Raw genomic sequence first — 14,769 nt, forward strand, 5'->3', positions numbered from 1 at the left:
AAGAAAACTTGTTTAATTTAATTCCTGGTAAGAGAAAGCCATCTCAGCAAAATTCCCCTTCATGAAGTGAGGTTAAAACTGGGGGAAAATAAGAAAATAAACTGGCAGTGATGTTGTCATTGCAGTTTAACCCTTGAGACATGGATCTGCTGTTCTGTGACACGCGGACATAACCCTGACCGTCAGACTTTGAATAAACGAAGCAGAAAGAAGAGGAGGTGGGAACATAACCCTAACTTCTCTTTCACCTTTCCTCCCACCTACAGACGTTTTGGGCCAAGCTGGTCTCTCAACCTCCCCGTCTACCCAGTATTCTTGCTCTGGGCGCATCCAATTGAAGCGATCTCTGGGCTGAGAGAGTTCCGTTTCTTCTCTAATCCTTCCACTGGGGGAGGCTCACATGGTCTCAATTACCCCCACCCCACCCCAGAACACTGGGTCCCCTCTCTATGCTCTCTCTCTATCCGCCTCACCGGCCTACTCCTCTGCCAATGCACCGACCTGGGCCCTTTTTCAGCAGTTTATGTTATTAAGCACACACTGCTGAGTTCCTGTCCTTCACAGGGGCCTGGAGATGTTATCACCCCTGTCGCCGTATACAGTTACTTCCAAAATATTCCATAAATTAGATTGGGATTGGCAATTCGGAATACAGCAGTGGAGGCTGAGGTTGTCATTGATTGGTTGGTGATGGGAACGTGTGGGGGTGAGTATCAGGGAAGCTTAACGTAAAATGCAAATAATTATCTTCTTATATTTACATTGGATGGAGAACCACTGAGAGGTGTGTCACTGGCAAAGTGAAGGTGAACAGAGGAGAAGTGGATGGTGCTTAAGGGCTTAGGGATAAGGAGGAAAGGAGCCTCAAATCCAGTTCTTATTTGGATAGAGATTCTTTTGGAGGTGGAGTTGGATATCTAGTCTGAAAAGAGTTAGACTGGCATTTAATTGGGGGGGCAGCAATACACAAGCATCCCCCTCCTGTAATGAAACAAGGCTGTATTTGGACAAGTGACTTTTCAAGCCCTAAACAGCTCTGTCAATCCCCAGAGCATGGAGAAAGGTCCTGAGCCGGGACATCCGTGGCCAATTAGATTAGGAGGAACCTGTGAGGTCTCCAAACAATGGGCTCTCAGAGGATCTGCAATAACATAGACATGGCCCCTGACACACAGCTCCAAAACTTCAAAAGAAATCATTACAAGTTAGAGATGAAGCAGTTAGACATATATTAAACAAATACTAATTAATCACAGCAATGGTTTGTTGATACTTGGCTACTTTTTTCAGCAAAAAGGATTTGAAGAACATGTTATAGAGGCAAGGATTGAATTCCTGATAATTGGTTAGTTGGTAATAATCAAAATGTTGGGAATGGAAAATGGTATTAATATTAAGACAAAGATAGAGAGAAACTCAGACACAGAGAGAGACAGCGACAAAATGAGAATACGTTTGGTCTTTTTTCTGGACGTTGAACTTAGTAAAACAGTTAGAATGAGCATAAAAGGAAAAGGGGAAATGGGAGCACTAGGTCAGGGTCAAGGGTTCAGTCTTAACCTTGAGGGCTGACTGATCTAAATTCTGTTACCGGCTTGACTTCATGCATGGCTAATGTGGCACACTGTCCCTTTAATTATTGCTGACCTCCTACAGAGCAAGAGCTAGTCTACAGCGATTCAAGATAGAGCACATCATGATCTGAAAGGGGTTGGGAATCAATTAAAAAAAATTAACTCCAACCGATTTGCTAATTACCACAGTGCACAGCCGGTAAGAGCTCTAAGGGGGAATTGTAAAATATCACTGAACTGGCAGAAGAATGGAAACAAAACACTGAACAGCATCAGCACCTCCAGCCAGCACAAAACTTTTATGAAGGAAAACACCTGGCAAGTTCTCCAAAAACTTAGACAGCCACACTAAGAAAATACAATAGCCTGATAACGGTCACCCACTGAGGTTATGGAAGGAAAAGGCTATGTAAATATATTGGTTCCCTTTGGTTCAAGTAACATCAACAAATTTACTTGATATTTAGAAATAACGTAATGGTATCCAAACCCTCTACCTGCTGCTTGATCATCTTCCAGCCACTTGGATTAAAACCTACAACAAGCAATTGACCCTTAAGATCACATCTTCAACTTTAATTGTTTGACATGTTTAAAAGGTATCTAAAGGACATGTATTACCATCAAGGAGTTACACCAGTCGATAATTGTCTTGCACCTTGTTAATGATCTACTTAACAAGTTTTAAAATGATTCAGGGCAGCCGACAAGATCAGTTGTTCAGGTCAATCTTACTCTTACATGATGCCTATTACCAGCTGCATTTTTGTCCAAGACAATGTCTTCTAGATTCCCTACACACATAAAATGCACAATATTGAAGATAGTGTTGCATTGCAGTCAAAAAACAAGCCCCTCATCCACTGATGATAGGGCACCAACTCCTTACGTGGAGCTGTGGAGGCTGCCTATGTTTGCCTGTCCTCCACTCTGGAACATGTGGTTTTAGTTACAGAATGTTTTACTGCTCAACAATGTTTCTGCCTTAGAGCTCACCACAGCGCATAAAGACTACTTTGTCCCTTGATGCCCACACGGGAAGAGTCTGTCTCAATGTGCATACAGACACACACGGGGTGATGATGACATCAGCAAGAGCAGTAAACCAGTGTCGATAAATGTACAATTTTCATCCTAGACGATAACATTTTAATAGTAAATTGCCCTCCTGTACTTCTTTAACAACGCAAATAAAAGCCAATGCTTGTATTTGTAATACTGCTAATTTCTACTTGGCTAAAATTTGTCTTTCTGCATGTCCGTTATCCACTGCAGTACCAGCTCTTACTAAAATACCACACGATATTACCAAACCCAGGATTGTGACCGACAGAACCTTTGATTCAAGTAATAAAAGACATGTCACATGACTTGTGCACAGGCCTGAAACTAATAAAAGCGCAGACATGCGAGTAGGGCCCTTAATAAAGCCAACAATTAATCAAAAAGTTAAAAAAGTGAAATTACATACACGCAAAGAAACTGAGCTGTAACGATGGCATCTCAAAAGCTAATCTGTTTTTGCAAATGTGCATAATATGAAGAGGGTGTCAAATGAACATTTATTGCAACTATCCTGACATCACACCTGTAGAACTTTACATTCAAAGTCGTCTTTTACAACAAGAAAATGTGACTGGGATCTCATGGCACTATTTGAAGGAGGTGATTAGCACACCCTGGAGTGCAAAGTGAAAGGCTATGGGCAAGTGAAAGGATGTCTGGCATGAAGTCAGTGCGGTTGTCGCTTGGCGCACTTAAAATCATGTTCTTGAGGACCAAATTGGTGCTAAACACTGGTCATATGCAATGACAGAGCCAGTATAGAAGGACCACTTAACAGCTTCTCCCCTGCCTGTGTTATGTACAAACTCCATTTCCCAGCAACAGGCCACAATAGCCAACAAGCCCTGACTCATACTGGGGTGGCACAGAGTAGCACATACAGTTCCGACTCTGCATGAACTTGGAATAGGTCCGTGCTCAGGCCATATGTCTACCCTCACGGTCCATCACAGCATCCATCTTCTCACACCCTAAGGCCAACAGCATGTGTAGCATTCAGTAGCCCTCTAACCCTGGACATGAAAACAGATGGACAGGGGTCAAAGCTGAGGCAGAGAGCACCATCCAGGAATTCTTCAGAGTGCCAAAGACATCTCATCACAGCACAGAAGAGGCTGAGAGGTTACATTTGTTAAACATTACTGCTTGTTGAGTTTGGTGCATGCTGGAAACCTCACACCTGCTGGTGTCTGAGGCTCTGCCAGCAATCGCTGCAACAAAGGCTGTTTCATATCAAAGACAATGCAGATTTTGTTTTTTTCCGAAAAAATAAATCATTTTCATGTACGCACTGACAGCATCACACATTCAGCACTGCATGGGACTAAAGTAAACCATAAACTAATGTCATGAAATATTAGCATTGTGTTGATCCGTGCAGCATTTCTCAGTCGAGTTCTGTTTAATACAGCTTACAACAACATTGTTAGGTAATGCAGTCATTATTTTACTGGCTAAATGAAATTAACTCAAATCTATACAACCTGGTTTGATTCAAATGTCAATTTATACAGACAAAGAGGCAACGGACAGCTTCTGTGTCTTAATACATGATGCCAGTAAGAACACAGGTATTCCTCAGCTGCTGCTGTGTTGTGTCATGATAAAATAATTCCCACTGTGAAAGTGTGCATCTAAATGCAGGTGTGCCGTGGGGGGGTAGCCAACCCCAGCTGACAAAGGGCAAAAGATGGGTATACCCTGGACAGGTCGTCAGTCCATCACAGGGCCACATAGAGACAAAAAAAACATTTACTCTCACAACAATGGTCCATTTAGAGTGTCCAATTTTCCTAATCCCCGCAGGTGTTATCATTTTAGATAATATGCCGCATTTGACTTAATGCTTCTCAATTGACTTGTACTCCAATGTCAGTTTCTGCTTAGACTGTAACCAAGAGCATCTGCCCAAGTGAGGGCTACAAAATAGTAATGTGTCGCCATCTTGTGGTGAAAGAGAAAATATTTCAGGTACAATGACAATTCATGCCAAGTAGTAGTAGTAGTCGTGCAAATATACATCTATGAAATAAACAAAAAAATTGTACAAAAGTGGATAATCAAAGACAATCTGGGAAAAGAACACACAATGATTTAATTGACATATCTGAAAATGGGTGCAAATGATTTAATCCCATCCCTCCATGATCTTCAAACAAACAGTTTCACACCATAAACAGGGTGTAGTTTGCCGTTTGCAGTTTTAAATTGTTGCCTTAAATAATAACCCCCCTCCCATACAGTGAACACATTCTGAATAGTTCCTAGTAGATTTATTTTATTGCTGTATTGTCTGAAAGTCGCTGAGATCTTTGACATTTAGTAACTTTTGATTGTTAAAAAAAAAGGATAATGTGTGATATGTGTAACCTACCTGATGAATGTAAGAAAGAGAATTACAAATATTTAAACAGTAATGCCATGTCGAAAGAGTAATCCACACGTTATTCAGTACCTCAATGTCAACATTCAACATCAACAACAAACCAATCAGTTTTGTGGCATCTGTCCAATGACAGCCTATGAATAAACATCATGACTCACCTTTCTGGCAGCAGTGCAAATAATTAATTGGATTTAAATTAGCTGAAGTTCCTTAACATTGTGTAGTTAATTAATTTAGCTTCACCTCTGCATACCAATTGCATATAAGAACAACTGAAGGAGCTCATTAAGCTTTGTATATTAATAGTAAAGTTTTGATCTTGCCCAACATCATAAGGTCACCTTTTCTGAAAATACAGGAGAGATGGAAGATGTTTGTTTAACTGTTCGGCTTGTTTTCCTGTATTTCAAATGATAGCCAACATGAAAATTAGCCTTGGGAGCAAAACAAAGGTGCAGTGGGTTTTTTTTGGCCAAGTCATGGTTTTAAATGAGATTCCACCAGGTACAAGACAGGACAGTAATTGGGGTTGTAAAAGAGAACCCAATTCTGCACTGCATTTTTCACCATATCTGCCAAGTGCACTCCTCTATTATGCTAATAAGCCAAAAAAGTTAATTGGGTCCAATTGAGGACAGACCTGCAGGCGCTTTTCATTTAATATCGAAAACGAGTGTAGCATTTCACAGTGCACTCTTCCCTGATATAATGTACATCAGTGTCTTGCATCTGTAGATTACATACAGTATGATGTACAGTATATCATTTAATTTAGTAATCAGAGTATCTCTTCATCTAAGCTACTGTCACACATCAACCACCCTTTGTTGTTATTCAAGTTTATTATAGTGAGAATGCCTGATTTACAATCCCCATGTAAACTGAAATACATGAGTTAATAAGTGACTTTTCCTGTTAGTATGAAATCATTTGTGAAAGAATGAAGAACTAGTGTGGCACCGAAAAAGTAACCCACCATACTTTCTGCACAAACTACAGATCTTCTAAATCAGTATGAAATCAAATGAATGAAAAATGTTTTTGCAGTTTGCTTGCGAGTTAGACCTTAAAGACAAATACATACAGCAGACTGGTTACACTGCAAAGTCCCTTTTCTGACCTTATTTTATTGTTTAAATACAACTACTACTCTGAATGCACAAAAAGGGGCACCTAAACTATGAGTCAATATAGTTACAAAGGAGATGCATTGATTCCAAGTGCTCATTTGAAACAGGTTAATGCATCCTAAACCCCCAAATAATACATTTTGGCTGCAGTTACATTGCATGGAGTAACCTAATTCTGATCTTTTCATGAGGCACAAATGAGCTATGATCCATGACGGTGTAAGCAGGAAAAAAGTACATGGATTCAGATATCATCAGATAAGATTCAGGCCTCATTGGTATATGGAAATAAATCAGATAAGAATCAGATGTGCGCATTTGCATCTACAATATAAGCAGACAGATACCTTTCAGTGTGACTTGTGCTGCCTTTAAAATAGGACAGAATTAAGTAAATGCATATGTACTCTATTAATGATCACATGACTCTCTTTCAAGCTGTGCAATGGAGGAGAAGGATTTGTGCCTTTTATTCCCTTGGTGGCGAGGATTTCTACATTTTATAATACCATCACTTTCACTTCTGTTTCCCTTACCATTTTCAGGTCAGTTACCTTGCCCACCCTGTGGTTTGTTTCCTCAAATGATATAACCAAAGTAAATGCCTCTCATCACAATTTTACTTACAAAATAAAAGATGATTCAAGACTTTGGGATCCTGGCCAGATGCTGCAGCAGGAGGGAATCGACTGGCAGTCCAATCCAGAGGTACATGGAGAAACTTCATATTTAGACCTGCTGCAAAGATTTGAGAAAAAGGAAATCAACATTTAATGTCGGCTAGCCTACACACTCGTGCACAAACTTACACTCACAGCTACATCTGTTTACATGCTTGTTTAGGAAAATATCTAATTAGCCTTTTACATGACTCAATGCATTCAGGTAGACATGAAGACAGGTGATTTAGGTGACTTTGAATACAGCATGGTTGTTGGATTAGTGGGATTTTCAGTTCACACTCAACCATCTCATGAGTTTACTGAGTGGTCCAAAAAAAGAGAACATATCCAGTGAGCAGCAGTTTTCTGAGCAATAATACATTGTTGTTGTCACAGCAAAAATGAAATAAACCCTCATTACAGCCAAGGTACAAAATAGACCATGTCTGAAAGCACAGCGTGTCCTACAGCAGCACACGACCCACTCCCAATAATTTATCAGGTGCTCTGTCTACCTAATAAAGTGGCCAGAGAGTGAATATGTCCACCTGGAGGAGTCTGCATCGACACCTACTGTTAATAGTGCTGTTGTATTTAATCTGTAAATAAGTTTCTGAACTGGTCAGTTATGATGTATTAAATATGAACAATGTTCTGTAAACCAATCAAATGATTCATCTCTTCATTAATGAAGCTACAGCAACTACGAATGAAATGCATCTCCTGCTTTATACAATATTAAACCACTGCAGAAAATAAAAACATTTAGTTCAGCTGATGATGCTTCTTTTTCTTCCTCCATCTTGTCCTGCCTGTCCTCTTCTGTACAACTACTGTCCTTGTGTCCTCCTCTTTTCAAACACCCTTTGTCCAATACAATCACTGTTTCTCCTCAGAAACCGGAACCTTGCCTCTCTTAATTTAGCGCCAAAGTTAAGCTAATGCTAGTCTGTTACACCTCTTCAAAATACAAACTGTAACTAAAGCTTTAAGTTAGTTGCAACAAGTTTATCCCAACGACTCATTTTATCACAGGCAGCTGGGGTTTTCTGTGAACTTTTGTGAAATAACAAAAACAATTGCTGAATAAACGCCACATACCGGAGGAAAATATATCTCCTGTTGCTAATAGACGGTTCAGGTTGAGGTGCAGCCACAGGTGTGCTCACTAGCTTAGCTTCTTCTTCGACAACAGTCTCTGAACTGTTTCTCTGGAACAGCGGCATTTTCCCCTTAGTGGACATAGTCGGAATTACAACACTTTTCGTTCCTTGGGTTCCCTCACAAAACTAAAAGAAATTAACTGTATATACACATGACTTCGAAAAATGTACCCTTACTTCCAATTCTTAATTCAGATGCAAAAAATGATCTCTTCATAATTTAAATTTCATAAAAAAAAATGTTTATTGGGTTTTGGTGTTTTGTACATTCAGGAAGGTTTGTTCCAATCCAGTCCAATCCAACTTTATTTATAAAGCAGTTTAACAACAGCACAGTTGGTTTAAGTGCTGTACATAGACAAAACAGAAAAAAGGCAACATCTCAAAATGAGTTGAAAGCCAGGACAAAAACAGGAAGTGAGTCGACCTGCCTGATGTGTAAAGGCAAAAAGTGATAGAAATTACTTATTACCCTTGTGTATGTTTGTTAAAGTGCATAATCGTTTTCATATAAAAATAATTTGATTTTCATGGTCTTAAAATAAGATTTGTTTACATACTTTTGGCAAGGGCTCTGTTTAACAGACACCGCCATCTTGTGTCGTCATGTTTCTATAGCAACCTGTATGGAAAAAGCAGCCAAGGCATGTATTAAGCTTTTTGATGCAAAAAGCATACAATGAAGAATGCAGGGCCATGGTAGATCTGTGACACACTTGGGACCTTTCACTTGTCATTTTTCTTTTACTAAACCATGGGCAGCTTACCTTTTTTTTTACAAGTTAAGGTTTTTCAATTGACTTGAAGCACCTTTTTCAATGAAAGTAGCTTTGCACCTGAATTTGACTCGTGCTACATTAAGCAACAATTAGCAGCCAAGGATATTTGTACCTAAACAAGGTATCAAAATGGTTTGAATGTAGTCACATATTATGAGGAGGTACAAGGACATACAACAAAGCTGAATATGCATTTAACATGTGATCATTACAATCAGGAAAAATACCATTCTGTAGATATTTAAGTACAAGTCAACCAGTCACTGAAGTAATAATCAAAGTGTAGTGCAGGGGCATTAGAGTGCAGGAATAAATATTTAAGGCAATGTATACACATTCAATAGATGGTTATATAGAGTATTGATCTGTATGTGTCTTTGTACAATATAAAACTGTTGATGAATATATGCATGCAAAAGGAGTTTTAAAGTAGGCTGGTATAATGTGACATCCCAGCAGATGGCAGTATGCACGGGTACAGTAGATAGACACCTGATGAGACACATGTTTAATGTGATGACTGTCATGAAGTGAATATAGTAGTAAGAACATGTTGTGTTACAGGTTGTTTTCACTTGAAATTGTGAACATCATTAATGTTTTCCGCCCTCAATGTGAATCATTGCATATCAGAAAAGACATCGACGGTCTGCGACAGCACACATTTTGTAGCTTCCTTCTGTCTTTGACCATGATGTGCAGCGGACCACACAGGAAACGGTAGGGTCGTTACTGTGCCAGCTGGCATTTAAATGAGCGTTCTCCTCTTAGCCACAACCACAACTTCTATGATTATTTGGTGCATGCGAAATGTTTCAGTCTCACATTGACTGTTTATGCCAGATCTCTGATCAAGATCTCTCATGCATGTAAAAGAAATCGGGAGCATATACGCAGGAACATCGATATAACATTGGGATAATCCAGGATTCGTGAATGCTGCCCAAAATCACCCTGCTAGTGCATTCACATGTAAGCAATTAATATTTACTGCGCATTTTTATTTAATGAACTTAAACAAAGGAGACTACTTTGTATTAGGCACAACTTTATTTGATGTCAAGTGCAACGGCTGAGGATGACACAAATTAGTCCAAGATGTTTAATTTGATGTCATCACCTGGAGAGAAAAAAATAACACACTTTTAAATATATAACACCATCTATCTATTATCACTGCTACTTGTGAGCTGTCAAGAAGGTTTATATTAAATTATGATCTAAATATATTGTTTCGTTTGTGTGGTATTTTACTGTTTAATAGTGGTGCACTTACATTGTTGATCCAGCTGATGTAGGCGCTGACCTTGGTGAAGACAGAGGGCTTCTTGCGATAATTGCAGCCCATGCTGGAGCCAAAGCTCACCACGCCATTAACCTTCCAGGAGCCATCTGGGTTTTGACAGTTCAGAGGACCACCAGAGTCTCCCTGAAAGACAACAAGGTGACAACTGTCATTTTAGCCAAGGAAATAATAATGTTGAGTGCAAATGATTTGTTTTTTTCCCCGTAAAACAGCACTAAAAAGCAACACAAACGTTCTTCTTCGTCTCACAGAAACATCGCAGAAGCTTGTTGAATAAAATTATTTGACTCACATTGCAGCTAGCCAGTTCTCCGTCTCCTCCAGCACAGACCATTTTGCTGGTGACCAGGCTGCCCCACCAGTCATACTTGGTGCAGGTGGAGTGGCCGACCACAGGGAGGAGAGCCTGCTGCAGGACGTCGGCAATGGGACCTCCAGCTTTAGAGGAGAACAGGGTGTTGAACTTCAGAGTGGTAGTTGGCACCGTGTCTTATTCCAAAACTACACCCATTCTGCTCAGTGATACTTTTCACGAATCAAAAGGTTTTGAGGTTCAAAGTAGAATATAGATTGTTGTATAAGCTGTTAAAGTCACATAACTACATGAGGAAGAGACACAATAAAAACATCTCAGTAAGAGGAGTCTTTAGTTGTGTTCATTAATGGGTAGTGATATATCAGCTGGTGATTAATGTAAATGAATTTTGTCTTGATGACAGACATTATTTGAATTTTTCAATAACTTACTCCAGAGACGTCCCCAGCCGGTAACGTAGCATGGAGCTTGATGTTCCAGCTCTTCACTGGCGTCAGGAAGACAGGCAGGCATGATGGAGTCAGAGACGGTGACGGGAGTCGACAGCTTGATCAGGGCGATGTCGTTACTGCAGCGTGAAAACATAAATACAACATTTACAAAAAGAATTTGACATCACACATACATTGGGGCGTTATCATATGCGACCCTTTACCGGATTCTGTAAGAGTCCCATTGCTCATGGACGACAATCTTGCCAGGGCTGATGGCGATGGCACCAGCCTCGTTGTTGTCCTTCAGATTGTGTTTTCCAAGGTAGACTCTGTATGTGCGACTTCTGCTTGGCCACATAAGCAAACAAATAGGTATGACTGTTCTATTCCCATGACCTTACTTTAATGCAAAATAGCAACAATGTTGGTGGAGATGGTTTAGGTTGGTGTGTTTTCTTTCATTATGTATCCCATGAAGCACTTTACTCTTTGCAAACTTCCTCCACATTTCTGAAACTTCTGAAAGTCGTACCCAATGCAGTGAGCAGCAGTGAGGACCCACTGGTCGGAGATCAGAGTTCCACCGCAAGTGTGGTAGAAGTTGGATCCACTCTTGTACTGCAGAGAAACCTGAGGAGCGCAAACAACAACAGTGACAACTAAATGCTTTCTGACTGTCGGGAAATGGAACGAAGGACATAATGAAAACAAGATTTTATAAAGATTACCTGCCAGGGCCAGCTGCTCTCACGGACATCGTCTCCACCGACCACCCTGGTGACGACGGGGGGGAAGGTGGGCAGGCCACAGCCGTAGGCTGAGAGATCATAGTGATATATATATATATTATGTCTTTAATTGCACAGCAAATCTTGACATCAGCAGCAATTTTAAAAGATTAATTGTCAAATATGTTAAACTGTAAATTACGAGACTTTCGAGCTTACCACCGGCAACAAACAAAGCCAAGATCACAAACTTCATGGTGACTGTCTTCAACAGAAGTTTGGGGAGATCTGCGCCTTCTTATATAGTGCTTTGATGAATGTTTGAAAAACTCACACTCGTTGCGTAACATGTTGCAGCACAGCCATGACACAGCCTTGGCGATAAGTAACGACAGATAACCCCCAAAATACACCTCAGGGTGTGTGTGAACATCACAGATGTCTCAGAAAGCAGAGCGGGTCTGGTCACATTGGGCTGGATGTTCACACTGTGTTTGTTTGAAAATGATCCATTCATTTGTCTTAATTGATCGAAGAAATTCAGAAAGTTTCAGATGTACATATATATACATATATGTGTATATATATATATATATATATTTATATATATATAAAATATTGACAATCTTCTTCTTTCAGCTTCTGCCTTTATAGGTCGCCACAGTGGATCATACACTCTTAGAAATAAAAGTGCTAAGTAGAACCATATAAGGTTCTTCGGCTTGTCCTCATAGGAGAACCCTTTTTGGCTCCAGGTAGAACCTTTTTATAAAGGTTCCACCAAGAACACCTTTAAAACCCTTTATTCAGGAAAGGGGTTTTAAAGGGTTCTCTGTATCAAAATGGTTCTTACTGGAACCATTAGTGACCCCTTTTTTCGGGAAAGGGTTTATCAGAAGCAAATGGAACCTCAGCCCTTGTAGAAGGACCCTTTTGGAACCCTTATTTCTAAGAGTGTATGCCTCCATCTTACAACAGCTGTCCTCATGTCTTCTTTCATAACATTCATGCACCTTCTCTGTTGTCTTCCTCTTTTCCTCCTGCCCATGCATCTCCATCGTCAACCTCATTTGCCCAGTGTAATCACTGTCTTTGCTCATGCATGTGACTGAATCATCTCAACCTTGTCTTTCTTATTTTATTTCCAAACCTTTCAATAGGAGCTGTCCCTCAAATACGTTAATTTCAAATCCTGTCCATCCTGGTAACCCCCAACATCTCAGCATGAGCCATGTTTCGCATATACTCAGGTTCATACCTTAAATTATTCAAATGCATCAGTTTCCTCATACTTCCCATTGATGGATCACCTCTATTTAATCTCTGTTATCTGTCTTTTCAGCTCTCATCTCTTCATGGCCCCCTCCCTGGCCAGGTGGACCTCAGCATTTTAATTGGTCAACTACTCAACTTCTCCCATGTATATTTTCCTGGATTGATGTTGTTGTCATGGTCGTCACTTCCTGTCTACACATGCATTATGCAACTGTAGGCCATGTTATTATCAGCTGGACTACCAAGGAACATTACGCATACACACAACAACAAAAAACCCACACACAAATCCCTTAAAGAAGGAATTTCAAAATACTCACTCTATCCATTTATAGACAAGGTTACAGATGCAGAGACCTACAAAATAGGCTTAGGGCTTAAAGGGATATGTCAACAGACTTGCAGATAAGTAACGCCAGATATCCCCAAACAACCTCACCCTGTGTGTGACTCTCGCAGATGCCTCATGGTAAACCAGACTGGGGTTATGCACATTATGGATATGGGTACTTCATTTATTTTAAATTAATAGCAAATAATTGACTCAAATCAATAACACTTCATGGGATGAGTGGCAAATAATGTTATAGTACTCAGCATAAGAAATTATATATGTTCAAATCATGTAATACACTGACTTTTTGGCATTCTACATAATTGTGATAAATTAATTCAAATGTTTTGCTCTTTTCTTGGAATTGGTGAAGAATATTTATATTTGCGACATGTTGACAATTGTGATATTTCAGACTGAATTTTCCTTAGTTTTTCAAAATCCTTCATTTTGCTCACTCTTTCAACAAAATAAGTGCTAATGATAAGTTATGTTTTGATGTTCGCCTATTATTGCAGGTTTCTTGACAAAGTTATGTACACATTTATTGTTGTGTGTTGTATTTTGTTCCCTCAGTCTATGGGTGTGGTGTGGCCTGCCCACCTTCCCGTCCTGTGCTGACCAGGGGGGTTGGAGGGGAAGATGTATTATTATTATTATTATTACTGAAAATAAATCGATAAAATAAGGTTCAATTGATTACAAAAAATGTAAATGTTTATTCTGCGCTCTCTAGTGGACAAACCTGGACCCTGCGTTATCTTGTTGCTGAATTTTGTTATCATCTCGTATAAATAATCAGACGTAACAGGTGATAAAGTGAGGAAAAGTGTCAGTCAATGATCTGAAAACGACAGTAAACCATGTTTAGACTTGTGTCCTTGGACGTGTGTTTCAGATTTTCCCTGTGGAGACACACCTGTGGAGGAACTGTGATCTCTCACCAGTGGGTCCAGTGGTGTATTTTAACTAAAGGTAGAATAGCAGTAACTCATTCTGGGATATTACTTCAGCTCTATAGCTGATGGGTAAATGACTGTATTTCAGAATCTTCTCGAACATTTCTTCACTTAGTTTTGAAATAATCTAACTTTAAGGATTTACCAGAAGATTACATGGCTTTGTAGGAGGACTTTGTTCCAACATAATTATCTTTGACCTTCACAGGTTGCTGCCTCAACCTTTTTTTCTGTGTCTGTGAATCTACAGCAAAGGAAAGAGAGCACAGAGTTGCCGTGGGGAAGCATAACCTGGTAGAGACAGTGGAGGGCGCTGTGTTCATGGGCACTGCTAACATCATTGTGCATGAGATGTGGAACCCCTTCTTCATCAGGTAAAACATCACTTTTCTAGACATAGACATAGCTGGATGGAGTCGCCTCTACAGTGAGTTCCTGTTCTGAACATGAGATGCATTTAGTCACTGAAATATTATCAGAAAACTATGCCAAAGTCTGCATTTATAAACCAGGCAATCAAATATTGCTTACTCTCTTTTGTCTGTTTGTGCAGGCGTGATTCTAAAATGATCAGTGACACACATTATTATGTAAAGTGACACATCATAGCACCAGTGGTTAACTGGAAACAGCAATGTCCTATTTATTTTGTCCTTTT

At 39.8% G+C, this 14,769-nt stretch overlaps 1 protein-coding gene across 1 annotated transcript; it reads right to left on the bottom strand.

Annotated features, from left to right (window-relative positions):
- Positions 1-9,861: 9,861 nt before the first annotated feature.
- LOC310931921 (chymotrypsin-like elastase family member 2A) lies at positions 9,862-11,814 on the bottom strand (the record flags this gene model as incomplete). Its single annotated transcript, XM_083895167.1, has 8 exons — positions 11,763-11,814; positions 11,544-11,632; positions 11,348-11,445; positions 11,037-11,159; positions 10,813-10,949; positions 10,358-10,503; positions 10,036-10,188; positions 9,862-9,879 (listed from the first exon to the last, which is right to left on the bottom strand). The coding sequence occupies exons 1-8, from the start codon at positions 11,797-11,799 to the stop codon at positions 9,862-9,864; spliced, it is 801 nt and encodes a 266-aa protein (XP_083751293.1). The 5' UTR covers positions 11,800-11,814.
- Positions 11,815-14,769: the final 2,955 nt, after the last annotated feature.

Source organism: Microchirus variegatus (assembly GCF_963457635.1).
Source record: "Microchirus variegatus genome assembly, chromosome: 9".
Classification (NCBI taxonomy): Eukaryota; Metazoa; Chordata; class Actinopteri; order Pleuronectiformes; family Soleidae; genus Microchirus; species Microchirus variegatus.